The sequence below is a fragment of the Apiospora phragmitis genome, assembly GCF_038363925.1.
Source record: "Apiospora phragmitis strain CBS 135458 chromosome Unknown utg000004l:1.0-3135199.0:1.0-3139288.0, whole genome shotgun sequence".
Taxonomy (NCBI): domain Eukaryota; kingdom Fungi; phylum Ascomycota; class Sordariomycetes; order Amphisphaeriales; family Apiosporaceae; genus Apiospora; species Apiospora phragmitis.
Window position 1 is genome coordinate 1,696,266 of NW_027117402.1, and position 13,167 is coordinate 1,709,432.

The 13,167-nt window shown below is 51.1% G+C and overlaps 6 protein-coding genes across 6 annotated transcripts; all 6 read left to right on the forward strand.

Annotated features, from left to right (window-relative positions):
* Nucleotides 1-552: 552 nt before the first annotated feature.
* On the forward strand, nucleotides 553-1,297 carry PG994_003661 (uncharacterized protein; the record flags this gene model as incomplete). Its single annotated transcript, XM_066855070.1, has 3 exons — nucleotides 553-733; nucleotides 848-1,064; nucleotides 1,132-1,297. 3 exons carry the CDS (start codon nucleotides 553-555, stop codon nucleotides 1,295-1,297), a joined length of 564 nt encoding a protein of 187 aa, XP_066719348.1.
* Nucleotides 1,298-3,079: 1,782 nt separating this feature from the next.
* PG994_003662 (sodium bile acid cotransporter) lies at nucleotides 3,080-4,693 on the forward strand (the record flags this gene model as incomplete). Its single annotated transcript, XM_066855071.1, has 4 exons — nucleotides 3,080-3,236; nucleotides 3,298-3,483; nucleotides 3,537-3,819; nucleotides 4,069-4,693. The coding sequence occupies 4 exons, from the start codon at nucleotides 3,080-3,082 to the stop codon at nucleotides 4,691-4,693; spliced, it is 1,251 nt and encodes a 416-aa protein (XP_066719349.1).
* A 652-nt stretch (nucleotides 4,694-5,345) lies between these two features.
* Nucleotides 5,346-6,202, forward strand: PG994_003663 (uncharacterized protein; the record flags this gene model as incomplete). Its single annotated transcript, XM_066855072.1, has 2 exons — nucleotides 5,346-5,469; nucleotides 5,568-6,202. 2 exons carry the CDS (start codon nucleotides 5,346-5,348, stop codon nucleotides 6,200-6,202), a joined length of 759 nt encoding a protein of 252 aa, XP_066719350.1.
* A 1,768-nt stretch (nucleotides 6,203-7,970) lies between these two features.
* PG994_003664 (glycosyl hydrolase family 1) lies at nucleotides 7,971-9,515 on the forward strand (the record flags this gene model as incomplete). Its single annotated transcript, XM_066855073.1, has 2 exons — nucleotides 7,971-8,014; nucleotides 8,129-9,515. 2 exons carry the CDS (start codon nucleotides 7,971-7,973, stop codon nucleotides 9,513-9,515), a joined length of 1,431 nt encoding a protein of 476 aa, XP_066719351.1.
* A 366-nt stretch (nucleotides 9,516-9,881) lies between these two features.
* On the forward strand, nucleotides 9,882-11,059 carry PG994_003665 (uncharacterized protein; the record flags this gene model as incomplete). Its single annotated transcript, XM_066855074.1, has 2 exons — nucleotides 9,882-10,060; nucleotides 10,156-11,059. The coding sequence occupies 2 exons, from the start codon at nucleotides 9,882-9,884 to the stop codon at nucleotides 11,057-11,059; spliced, it is 1,083 nt and encodes a 360-aa protein (XP_066719352.1).
* Nucleotides 11,060-12,202: 1,143 nt separating this feature from the next.
* Nucleotides 12,203-12,953, forward strand: PG994_003666 (uncharacterized protein; the record flags this gene model as incomplete). Its single annotated transcript, XM_066855075.1, has 3 exons — nucleotides 12,203-12,297; nucleotides 12,321-12,444; nucleotides 12,564-12,953. The coding sequence occupies 3 exons, from the start codon at nucleotides 12,203-12,205 to the stop codon at nucleotides 12,951-12,953; spliced, it is 609 nt and encodes a 202-aa protein (XP_066719353.1).
* Between the last annotated feature and the right edge of the window lie 214 nt (nucleotides 12,954-13,167).

Sequence of the window (13,167 nt, forward strand, 5' to 3'; positions counted from 1 at the left end):
AGTGAGGGCCTGGAAACCCATGAGTACTTTCGAGAAAGATGACAAATGTTTGCTGCCCAACCCGGTTTCGGTGTTGGCATTCCATAAAAGGAAGAACCCAAGCAGGTGCAGCGGTTGGCCACAGGCATCCCTCGTGGGTTCCTTCCTACGAAGCGCAAACCACCACTGGATTATTCAGGTTTGTCGGTTTGAAGTCAGGGCACCGATGTGATGTTGTGGGCCACACACTTGGAATACAGAGCCACAACATCGCCTTTGTGGTATGTTGCTCTTTACGACAGATGACTGGAAAAGTCCACGTCCCTTACCTAGCACAATCCAGCGGTGTGAATGTTACCGAGTGCTTGTTGCCCTGTTCCGGAAGGCAGCAAGAGCAATAATGAATATAAAACCACGGCAGGCCTCGCTCTTTCCTCTTCCTCGGATGATATCAACCACCTGCATACTTAGTCATAGTCCATTGCACCTACCCCCCGCAAGCTTACCTTCAGAGCAGCCCAACCTCCACTTGAGATACTTGCCTTCTCAAAACCGACCAGAACAATTCACACGATGGCATTCCTTATCGTTCTTAGCTCTATGCTCTCGTTGGTGTCCTGCTTGCCTAGCTCACTGACCAACCTGGCCAGTCTCGCTACCACTACGCAGCCCACCGGGCGCAAGACCAAGACCTTTCAAGATCTCGCGCAATTCGACTTCAAGAACTGGACTTTGACAGAGGTCTGTCTTGACTGTACGCGCACCTCCCCAAGTGACTTATTCGACTGCGCGTACAAGTGTAAGAACACCCGCCCATATATACATGGCAATACGAGAAAAGGATGCTCGCTGATAATCTGGAACACAGTTCAATGGGAAGACCCAAACTTCAATACCTCTTCCTTCTGCAACAACCCCTGGAAGTGGGACGGGGTCACCATGCAGCAGGGCCCCAACAACACTTACAACACCAACTACTTCGTGTGTGAGATGCAGCTGCCCGAAGTTTGGCAGTTAAAGATTAATAACATTACGGACGACGGACTGTTCGAGCTTGGGTTGATTCACACATGCAAAGATGATATGTAAGGCTCGCCTCTCCTTTTCTCGATGACGTCCGATCGCATGATGAACAAGTACTTGACTAATAAGTATCCTCCACGAATGCAGCGACTTCAATCCCTCAGAGATAGCTGAATTCTTTGCTGTGCCCAACGTCACGATGCAACTACTGGGTAGAGATGACTACAGCATCGTCTACGCAGCGCCCGGTCCCGTCTCTGTTCTCGTTCAAGGGTTATCATCCTCACCCGCATAACGTGGCAAGCAGCCTTGATATCAGAGTTCGACAGCCCCTCGACGTGTACTACGTCGGAGGTCACTCGATAGACCGTCATCGCTGATCCGGCGGCCCTGGTGTTCTGTGCAACCCAAGATGGATTACGCGGGTTGCACCAAATCATTAGCTATCGGGAATGTGCTGCTGAAATGTTCAGGCCAGGGAAGGGGCTCAATGTGCTGCATGTTCGTCTTGGAGGTATATTTCTAGTTGAGAGAGCATAATGCAAATGAGACATTTCCTAGCTGCATCGCGATTCACACGGGAGCTCGCTCGATTAAACCAGCAAGCAGGATATGGTGTTTAGCATCCAGAGTAGCCAATCAGCCTGTTTCAGGTTATCTCTGGTGCTTTGAATCTCCTCAGTGGTTGGGTATTGTAGGTCTCGGCTAGTTTTCTCTTCCAAACAAAACGCCCGGCAAATTGCTTGCTTCACCCGGTTTCCTGTAATTTCTTGAAGCTCGCTCCGGCATGCGAAATCATCTCTTTTGGAAGGTCGACCCGGGCTCTCTTTAGCGAAGTTGCGGCTCTAGAGGACGATCACTACTTCAAATAGGACCAGACGATTCATTACAGGTAAACTATATAGGCCCGAATGACCATGCTTCCAAATTACCTATATATGACATGATATAAGTGATGGTGCATCTTGGGGATGATAAATGACGGAGCGAGGTTCTCAAAGTAGGAAAATAATGCGAATGACCCCCTTTTAAAGCAAGACAGGAGAGCCATAAAAGGGATCTGCGTTTAGCGCGAACGCTATAGTGAGTGTACTGTAGGAGCCGGGATTGATGGGAATGAAGCCGGACTCGGCAATTCGGTCCTTCTGTCCACCAACGGAGATACGGGGCCGGGCGCCGTCGTAATCCCAAGCTAGGAATGCCGGATCCTGTCAGCCAAAGTCCCCGGAGAATACGCATACTACCCCCACGTCTGCTCATGGCCTAACTTGGACATGCATGAACATATTTGTAATATCCACCAGCTTAGAGACCAAGCTAGATCTAAGGAGCGTCCTTTAGAGAAGCTAAGACTGAGCTAGGGAGTCCTGAAGATGATTCGTAGGGAAATGTAAAACAAGGATCCGAGACGAGAGCCCGACGAAGAATATATGAAGAATATGACACCACCGCAAGACTTATACGCCTGCAATTGATGGGCCCTTAAAATTCGTGAAGATACAAAATGCCCGGAGGGTTGCCGCCCCGAACAAATAGTTTCGAAACAACAACAGAACGAAGACACTGCATAAGAAATCGAGAGTTCCAAAAAGGAGCATACAGACACCCATAGTGAGAGGATTGGTCTGAACCGAGCAGTAGTCCTTACCAAATTGCCGTCATTGAGTAGGTTGGAACAAGCTACGTAAGTACGCAGTATTGGAAAAGACAGCCGGGGCTCCTTTCAGTCGCCGGTAGGCGGTCAAGACTAAGTACGATGAACCCGGAGACACGCCGCTCCTTATATGCGTTGAACGACCCGACATCGCACCGAGTATGGGGACAATGGCCTGATGGCCAGCAGTGCAGTTCCGAAAACACTAAATCTGGTACCCACATATCGTGATCCAACACCTTCCTATCTCGGGCCAGAGTGATGAGTTGATCCTAAAGGATGTGAATCTGGAATTTCTTCCTCTCACGAATGAGTATTGCTGCCGACCGAGAGACAGAGAGATGCAAGGACGTGGATTTCGGATATCTATTTTTGTTTTACGTACTGTAACCCGGCTTGGCAAGGCTTGTAGAAACTCAAATCATGACCGATGTCACGAGGCCCACCGGAAAAACCACGAACGATGAAGAAGGAGATTCGAAGTTGGGCCGGGTTGCTCGAGCAATAGGGGACTTTTTGCTCAAGAACTGGATTATCTTGGGTTTTGGAATTGCGTGCATTTTGGCATACTTCTTTCCCAGTAAGGAGCTTCTCTGGTCTTGTGTGCTTCGACCGTCGTGATTGACTAATCGGATGGCTAGATGTGGCGGCCCGGGGCGGTATCATCAGATCCGAGTACTCGGTGCTCTATGGGGTGATTGGTCTGATCTTCTTCATCAATGGGATGCAGTTATCGCCCGAAAAGCTGAAACAGCATATTACGAACTGGCGTCTGCATATGCTAGTGCAAGGCATCGGCTTTATTACAATACCCATTATCATGTTAAGTACGTCGGTCCAGACCAGTACGATGAACTATGGAAGACTGACCTGGTGGTAGTACTGATCCATATAATTGTTGCTGCAGGCGGCGTAAGTTCCGGGCTCTTCGATCCTCGAATGTTGATGGGCATGATGGCGGTTAGTGCCATTCCTACCACCATAGCATCCAATGTTGTGATGACTAGGAATGCTGGGGGTGATGAAGCTGCTGCCATCATCGAGGTAGTCATCGGCAATGTTTTGGGACCGTTTCTGGCCCCAGCCCTGATCTACGGATTCCTGCCGGCGGATGCTGCATTCGATCAATGGCGGCCAGCAGCGCCGTCCACGATGGGCCCAATGTACGCACACGTGATGAAACAGCTTGGGCTGAGTGTGTTATTACCTTTGGCAGTGGGACAGGCATTGAGATGGGCGTGGTCGAAGAAAGTTGAGTGGATATTGCAAACGTTTCGGTTGGCAAAAGTCTGCTCTCTTGGTATGGTTGTGCTGGTCTGGTCAGTAACCTCCTTTCCCCCTCTTCGAATAAGCGCAGACTTGAAGCACGCATGTTCGTACCGTAGCCAAGGCCTTTGTTAACATCTTCGCAGGTCAACGTTTTCAGGGGAATTTAAGACGGGGGCATTCTATCTGCCCTCCAAGTCCTCCATTGCTTTCAATATTGTCATGAATCTGGTGCTATACGCGGTGTTCACTGTTATTTGCTTCTTTGCGGCGTACCCTCCCCAGTTTCTTACCAAGACCATTAACAATATCGGTGCTGAGTCCGAGCTTGGACTGCGGCTCCCGCATGTGATGAGGCGTGCTTTAACAGTCAAGCAGCTTCCCAAAGTCGAAGTCATTGCCGTCTGTTTCTGTGGTGCAGCGAAAACGACCTCGGTCGGTATACCTCTTGCGGAGGCGATGTGGGCTCAGCATGACGACCTGACAAAGTCACTTGTACAAGTGCCTATACTGCTTTACACGACTGAACAGGTGTTTGTTGCCCAGTTCCTGACCATATTCTTCCGTTGGTGGCTAGAACGAGGAAACAAAACGCCCGGGAACGAGCAATGTACTGGCGCAGCCCAACTTGAGGCGGGTTTGGCACCTACAGCGGATGCCAACGGCGGAGATGATTTGTGTGACGACAAACAACAAGAGCCGGCTGAAAAGGCCCAGCGTTTCGAATTGTCCAACTCCAGCGAGAGTCATGTTTCCAGCAGACCAATTTAGAGCTATCCGAAAGTGTCAAGATATTACCTAGAGGAAGGATAAGATACAGCTGAATCAGACAAATACCTACTACAACTGTGAGGCTTCTGTTACTCCCGTCTGTAATAAGGTATCTGCGTTCACGTACTTTTTGGGGGCTCTCTCTACTATCCTGTTAGATGAGTTCCCAACCCCAATCATGGCCTATCAAAAATATCAACGTGAAGTTGGAGCAAACGCGTGCCAATGCAGGTGATTACTAGTACTAATGGTAACACCGACGTAACGGGCTTCCCCGCCCTTCCCCATAGAAGCTTCCATTCCTACTAGAATATTCAAGCAGCAACCAATCGAACCAACATGAACTGATTGTCAATTGGACTTCAAGTTCTCCGGATCCAATGTTATCGTCATTGCAGTAAATCTCGAGAAACAATTTATTATTTCAAGAAGGCAGTGTAAACATATAACGTCCGACAGCGTGTGGAAAGCAGAGCAACAACGGACATCGCTCATCTTCACGGTTTCATTCAATCAACAGCTCCCTCCCGTCCCTACGTCATTTCTCAACGGCCCCCCGTTTCTACTACTGCGCGTCGCCCGCCAACGCTATCTCTATGGTAGAACTGCAACAAACATACCCGAGGCTGCAATAGTCGACTGCTCACGCATCATGAATTCGGACAGGACTCTAAGAGGAAGCTGCCATTGCGGAAGGAATCAGTATGTAGTATCAGTTCCTACCAGCTCCCCTCGAGATTGCCATATTCTCTTTGATACGGATAATACATCTCAGAGTAAGTGCCCACACCCGACCTAGCCACCTTGCCACAATCCATCGCGTCTCTGATGATTGACGAAGCCAAGTGCTAAACACCGACATTCTACTCTACAGGAATCTCCGCAGCAACTCCGCTGTCCGCCTTCCTCCGTGTGCCATTGTCCTGGTATCACAGCCGGACGTTTCCCTTCTTCCCCGACGAGTCTCGATCCTCCATCCGTCGCGTCTACTCCCACCCAACCGAGCAACATGTTATGAGGCAGTTTTGCGGCTTCTGCGGCACCCCGTTGTCATACTGGAGCGAGGAGCCGCGCACCGAAGCTGACTACATCCAATTGACTCTTGGTAGTCTACTTGCCCAAGATTTACGTGACCTGGATGAAATGGGTCTTCTTCCCGATAACGATGGAAACGATAACGATATAGAGGAGATGGACCTGGCTCCCACGGCCCCCGTCACCACCGGCCCGAATGCACCGTTGCTCGGCCGCGAATTCAGCGGTCTTCCATGGTTTGACAGCATGGTAAGAGGCAGCCAACTGGGTAACCTGCGTACAAGCAGAGGCGCCCGTGAGAGTCGAGATGGCCATGTTCGCGTTGAGTGGGAAGTCACTGAATGGACTGGCGATGGCGTTGGTGGTGGTGAGGGCATAGACGATGAATCCGAGAGCTCGAGCTCGGGCAAACGAAAGCGTGGGGATACAGAACACGACGACGCCCAAGGCGCTGCTAGGGGCAGCGCACACTGATCTGTGACTGTTGTTGAGCGAGGCTGGGTCTGAAGGACCGGCGAACCGCTACTGGGTACGAAGTATAATATTGCTTGCTATACCTGGGAGCCAGGCTGGCCACAGCTCACAGCGCCTGCATTTCGCTTGGAACGCCTCGCCGTCCATAGACCAGGTCTATTCAAAGGCGAACGAATGTTACGTACAATAGCCGATACGTTGATTGCTTTGAAAAATCGATGTGCAGTGTGAGTTTTAGGGATAGAGAAGAGGGCAACACACCCGAACATCCGATATTAGACGCAATTGCATTGTGTAGGGACAAGTGCAGTATGGGAGAGAATGCTGCTGCAGTCATGGCATGACCTAATGAACTGGACAAACATGCTGTGTGGTTCGACAGCTGTATGTATGTACGTTGCAGCTTACATAGCCGTTATTTGGACGGGCATCAGAGATATTTCCCGCACGTATCAAGTATAAAATCGAGTTTCTCATGATCAACTTTGGGGTTTTGATTCGCCCTGAGCTTCTGACATATGTCTTGCCAATCAGGGCGTACATATGTAGGTCTGGTAACACATACCTAGTAGTACGAGTCCTAAGGTGATGCAGGGTCTACTAGTATGGCACGGCGGGCGGGATGGTTCTTCAATTCCGAACGGGACGGGAATGCACAATATAACACGCACAGCAGGCGCGACGGGCTGGAGTAGGTGATAGGTGCTCGCTTCGTGTACCCAGCCACCTACTTACATAGTCACTACTGACTGGCAGCCCGCATAAGGCTTGACCGGGCTTTGCGAGCCGGCCGGGCGAGATGGCGAGATGGTGTGTTGGAACGGAAAAGCGATTGCTGTTATGTCGCATGTAAGCTGGGCAAGCAGCAACTACATACTCAATAGGAAACGGCGATCGTCCTTTCCTTAGCGTCTTGTGTGCCTGCTGGGTGTCGTGACCATTCAGCCACCTACCCGAAGTTTTGACGACGGTTAACCTGCACATCGCCGCTTTCCATTCGGAGACACGGCCCGCCCTTCAGATTCCCCAACACTGGAAAAGATGGAGCACCGTTCAACCAACGAAACCCGGCTTGGAGGGCAGTAGAGGTGAGAGGGGTCAATGTTCAATAGTCCACGCCTGTCAGTTGCCTGGTAAGCCCGTCCTCACTGTACCTATCCGACCCTAGTGCCGTCCTGGCTGTCCTCGTCTCGTTCGTTCGTTCGCCCCAGTGAGGTGAGAGACGGGACGAACGAGACTCGAATTGGATTGGGCTGGAACACTGGATCAAGGACGAGATGGAGGACCCTCCGAATCCAATACGACGAATACCTACTAAATTTACCCCGCCGCGGGGGATCACTCGTTACAGGTATGGGCTTTGGGGGTAATAGCCATTGATCGTGCACGACATCTCGGTCGTCACGGTCCGAAGTCGAGAATTAGGTAAAGGTTCGTCCAAAACGGCCTGGAAATAAAACCATCCCTACACACGAGGCTGTTCGATTATTATTATAAGAAGGCCATGGTTATCTCTGCGAAGTAGTAGTTCTACTTTGTCTCTCTCTCTCTCTCTGTTCGATGTTCCTGGTATCTCCCTCATCCTCGTCCTCTTCTTACTCGATTGGGCCTTTTCTCTGAAGGTCGTACCCGGTCTTGGCAGGCGCCTCAAAACAAATATCCATATTGACCCCAACCGACATCGAGCCTCTAGAAGCCAGAGCTCTCAGAATAGCCTAGATACCCGGTCATCTCCTGTTTGGTCTACCGTCTTATCTACTGTTCCACAATGTCTCTTCCCGCCGATTTCAAGTGGGGGTTCGCAACAGCTGCGTGAGTAGTCACAGTCTCATTCGGCCTCACCCTAGGTCTTTATACTTACCTCATGACCTTGCATCATGAACAAGACTTGGAGTTGGAGGCTGACCTGCGCCCTTCCTGATTCAGCTACCAGATTGAAGGGGCTACCAAAGCTGATGGCCGTGGACCTTCCATCTGGGACACCTTCTGCAAGATCGAAGGCAAGACTGCAGGCGGGGCCCATGGAGATACCGCCTGTGATTCGTACAACCGGACTGGCGAGGACATCGCGCTCTTGAAGCAGCTTAGATCCAAATGCTACCGGTTTTCTCTGTCGTGGTCTCGCATCATCCCACTTGGTGGCCGGAATGACCCCGTCAACCAGAAAGGGCTCGACCACTACAGACAGTTCGTCGACGATCTTCTGGAGGCGGGCATTGAGCCATTTATAACCCTGTACCACTGGGACCTTCCTGATGAGCTCGACAAACGATATGGCGGTCTCTTGAACAGGACCGAGTTCCCACTCGACTTTGAGAATTACGCCCGCGTTGTCTTCAAGGCAATTCCCAAGTGCAAGAACTGGATCACGTTCAACGAGCCCTGGTGCAGTTCTGTCCTGGGCTACAACAGTGGCTACTTCGCACCGGGCCACACTTCGGATCGCACCAAGTCTGCGGTTGGAGACAGCACCCGCGAGCAATGGATCGTTGGACACAACTGTCTTGTAGCTCACGGCCGCGCTGTCAAGGTGTACCGAGAAGAGTTCAAGCCTACAGACAAAGGCCAAATCGGCATTACGCTCAACGGAGATGGCACGTACCCATGGGACCCGGAGGACCCTGCTGACGTCGAGGCCGCCGATCGCAAGATCGAGTTCGCCATCTCGTGGTTCGCGGACCCCATTTACTTCGGCAAATACCCCGACTCTATGCTGAAGCAGCTCGGGGACCGTCTGCCCACCTTCACCGAAGAGGAGCGCTCTCTCGTCCAAGGGTCTAACGACTTCTACGGCATGAACCACTACACTGCCAACTACGTCAAGCACAAGACTGGTACTCCTCCCGACGATGATATCCTCGGTAACTTGGAGTGTCTCTTCTATTCGAAGAGCGGCGAGTGTATTGGCCCGGAAACCCAGAGCTTCTGGCTGCGACCGAACGCGCAAGGTTTCCGTAACCTTATCAACTGGCTCAGCAAGCGCTACGACTACCCAGATATCTACGTAACGGAAAGCGGTACAAGCATCAAAGGCGAAGATGATCTGCCCATGGACAAGATGCTGGAGGATGATTTCAGAGTAAAGTATTTCGATGATTACGTCAGGGCAATGGCGAAGGCTGTGTCCGAAGATGGCTGCAAAGTCAAGGGCTACATGGCTTGGTCTCTCATGGACAACTTTGAGTGGGCTGAGGGTTATGAGACGAGATTTGGCTGCACCTACGTAGACTATGACCATGGCCAAACGCGAACCCCTAAGAAGAGTGCAGAGGAGATGTGGAAACTCTTCGAAGATGTCATGGAGAAGAACTAAGCGATCTTGTCAATGCTTGGGTGTCTTAACACTCAAGTGGTTGGGCACATTTTTTATGAAATCTGGACTCATCAATCTTCCATAATCCCTTTGCGCTTAAGTATGCCTGCAGCTCCAACGTATACCTACCTGTCTTCCATGGGAGTTTCGGCGATTCGCTGTTTGATTTGCAGAATTCGCGCGCGGCTAATTACTATACAGTTGAATCGTCGATTCTGCCTGGGGCCAATCACGGTCCTTATGGCCGCACGAGATGACTGGGACCTAAATCGGGTTTGGCGCCTGTAGTAGCGCGAAACGCACTGCTCTGCTGGCACTGAAACGGCGGACAGGCCACAAGTACCGTAATTTCCAGGAAGTGCGACAATGGGCTTCCGAGGGATGCTGGCTGTGCCAGTGTGTCCTGTCTGCCACTCGATTATGGGTCGACGACTTCACTGGAGAGGCGGAGAAGCTCAAGCAGTTGGTCATTCGCTTCGATACTCAAAGGTTCACAGTAAGGGGCCAGGCGAACCTCCCGATGATCCAAGTATATGCGCCCCTTGGTAAGCAGCCAATTTCGTCGAGAAAAGCAAGCCAGGATTAGCTGGTTGGATAATAAGGAGAGCCCCGAATACATCGAGTGACAGTTCCTGATAAGGAACTACCGCCTGCAGCTGGATCTGGGTCGACTTCATGTGCATCATACAGACGGCAAGCAGGATTGGGCCAGAGAGACCGCCAAGATGAGTACGGTCTATAGAAATGGACTTGTGACCATCATTGCGAGCTCGGCTGCTTGTTGTGACGAGGGTTTCCTTGATAAAGTACGGAAAATGTCTGTACTTCTAGGCGTCTATGACTGGGGTCATCACCGAGGCGGCCCGCAATCCCATGACTGTCACTATAACAAATGGCTGAATCCAGTTGACTTTAGAGGTTGGACCTTGCAGGAGAGAGTGCTATCTACGCGGCTTCTGTGCTTTGCGTCAGACGAAGTCCAGTTCAGCTACCACGAGAGCAGGGCCTGCGAATGTGGACAGCAGCTGATGGGGGACATGTATACTGCGAGAGAGCCAGAGGAACAGTGGTTCTCCACGGTGCGGGAGTACTCGCGCCGTAGCCTCACGAAGCAGAGTGACGTCACTGTAGCCTTCAAAGGTATACAACACGCGGCCGCCGCTAAGGTTCAGGAGGCGACCTGTGTATCCATGATCTGGCTGCAGCCAACGATGACACCCTTCACAGCGAGAAGCCTGCTGTGGTACAGATATGGCTATGAGGAGGTCGCGGCATATTTCCCGAAAGATCTCGCTGTGCCGAGCTACTCCTGGACTTCACTCAAGGGGGAGTTTGTACACTCGTCTTCGAGCCAGTTCCAAGGCGCCAAGTTTCCGACGAAATGCCTTGGCTTTGATGCTGAGGATATCAAAAGTAAAGACCTGGATGGGACAAGTATTAGGCTTCTAGGGATGGAGTCCGTAAATTGGTATAAGGAGAACCATGCTGCTGGAACCAACTACCCCGACAAACAGACTGATCCGGTCAGCCAGCATCGACTTTAACCAGCAATCAGAAATACTTGACTTCAACGTTAGTCACCAGAAATGATCTCCATGTTAAACGTTTCCTGCATACTTGCAAATGCCTAGCCTACCCAGGGCAGCAAGCCACGAATTGGAGGATTTGATTGGGTAGGTGATGGCCGAATTGGATATTTTAAGCGCCGAGGCAGGGGCACAGCAAATCAAGCTGATCAGTATCCCACACGAAACCCAAGAGGGCGGTAACAGTGTTTCATCGACTTCACGGTTTATTTTGTCTTATGAGAACCACCTTCGGATGAGTTGAGTTACACAGACTCCTAGAATATCATGTTTTATTGAGAATTTAGAAAGAATTGGCCACGTCCTCGGCGCTCGCAACTACACGCTTTTATTATGTGGGACTTCCGCTTACAAGGTCCATTCACGATACAGCGATTTTGGTTAATCCTCGCTGGTGTATTATCCGGGAGTGGCGAGCTGACAAGCGAAAGATGGAAGCCGGTGGTACAAATCGCAGGCACTACGCCCACAGCAACACCAAGCATAGAGTTGCTTCCTGCCGTCGACTCTCTCTGCTCGTGGTGCCGACACACCGAGAATGAGAAAAACCACCCTTCGACGCATGCAGCAAAAAACTCTCGTGGTTCCAATAAGGATGTCGGAAGACTCAGGAACGCGCAGCGGAGGGTTGTTGGCTGTGTCGAGCTCTGCTTTCTGCAATACGACTTTGGAGAGATTATGATCCCAAAATCTTTGACAACATGATATGTTTCGATGCTCGATATAACTTCGAGAGATTCACGATTTCTGACCAGGCGTGTTTCCCTAGCGTCCAAATTTACTGCCCAGAAGGTAGGCAATATCCCTCTTTATGGCAAGGCAGACCCAATCGTCTGTACGCTGCCGAACTAACAACCTTCATACGCAGGAAAACCCCAAGCGTTACGGCTCATTACTGGCAAGGAGATACCGACTACGGCACTGTCGCAGAGTAGCTACAATTTCATTTCGCGCAACCTGCGTCAGTGTACGGAGGCCCACCCAGCTTGTCGCCAGAGTCAAGTCGGTCTAAGGAAAGCCCTAGGCGAAGGTTGGCCGAAGCGAATGCTTAGGATTGATAAAGGAAGGTCCCAGGTGAAAGTGGTACCTTTCAAAATCAGTATGGCCTCCAAGTATATGGCTCTTAGCTACTGTTGGGGCTGCCAGGAAGCCATCTCAGAGCTACGTCGGAGACACTGCCGCAACTACGCAAAGGAGTCAGTATCAACTCCTTACCCAGAACTTTAGAAGACGCTGTTCAAGTGGCCATCAGCCTCGGGTCTGAGCTCATATGGATAGACTCTTCGGCCAGGTCCTGTGGATCATCTTGTACGATGCCGACAGAGGCCGGAAAGATGAGCAGTGTATATGCGCAAGCTTGCTTACCATTATTGCTAAGTCCTCTTCCGCATGCAGCGAGGGGTTCCTATCAAAACGGAGACAGGAGTCCATCCATCTTGCCAACGTACGAGTTAATAACCAGCCTACCGAGGTTAGGGCGAGAGTTGTCCACGACTGGGACCATCACAGGGGAGGAAGACAGTCTCACTACACCCATTACTCGAAATGGGTCGACCCAGTGGACAAAAGGGCTTGGACACTACAGGAAAGACTGCTTTCGACGAGACACGTAGCATACACATCCGGCGAACTGCAATGGGGCTGTCAAATGCTGAAAGATTGCGAGTGTGGCCAGCCTCTGTACGGAAAATCGGACGAGCCCCTTGAGCCTGAAGATCAGTGGTTTGCGATACTTGAAGAATATTCCACTCGCAGCCTTAGCATGCATACCGACAAACTTACGGCCCTTGCTGGAATTGCTCGGAAGATGTCGATCGACCTGAAGCGGCAACAATACGCAGCGAGCATATAGGTAGACCAAGAAACAAACGCGCTATGGGCGCGAGGACTGTTGTGGCGTAGCTATCCAGTTTGGAACAAAGGCGACGACGAGCCCTCGCTACCGCCAACGTACACTGCACCGACATACTCCTGGGCGTCCATTATCGGGAAGCTGTACCACTCTCCGTTTAACAGCGATAAAGACTACAAGTATCCTACCAAAATCCTGGACGTGGTAACAGATC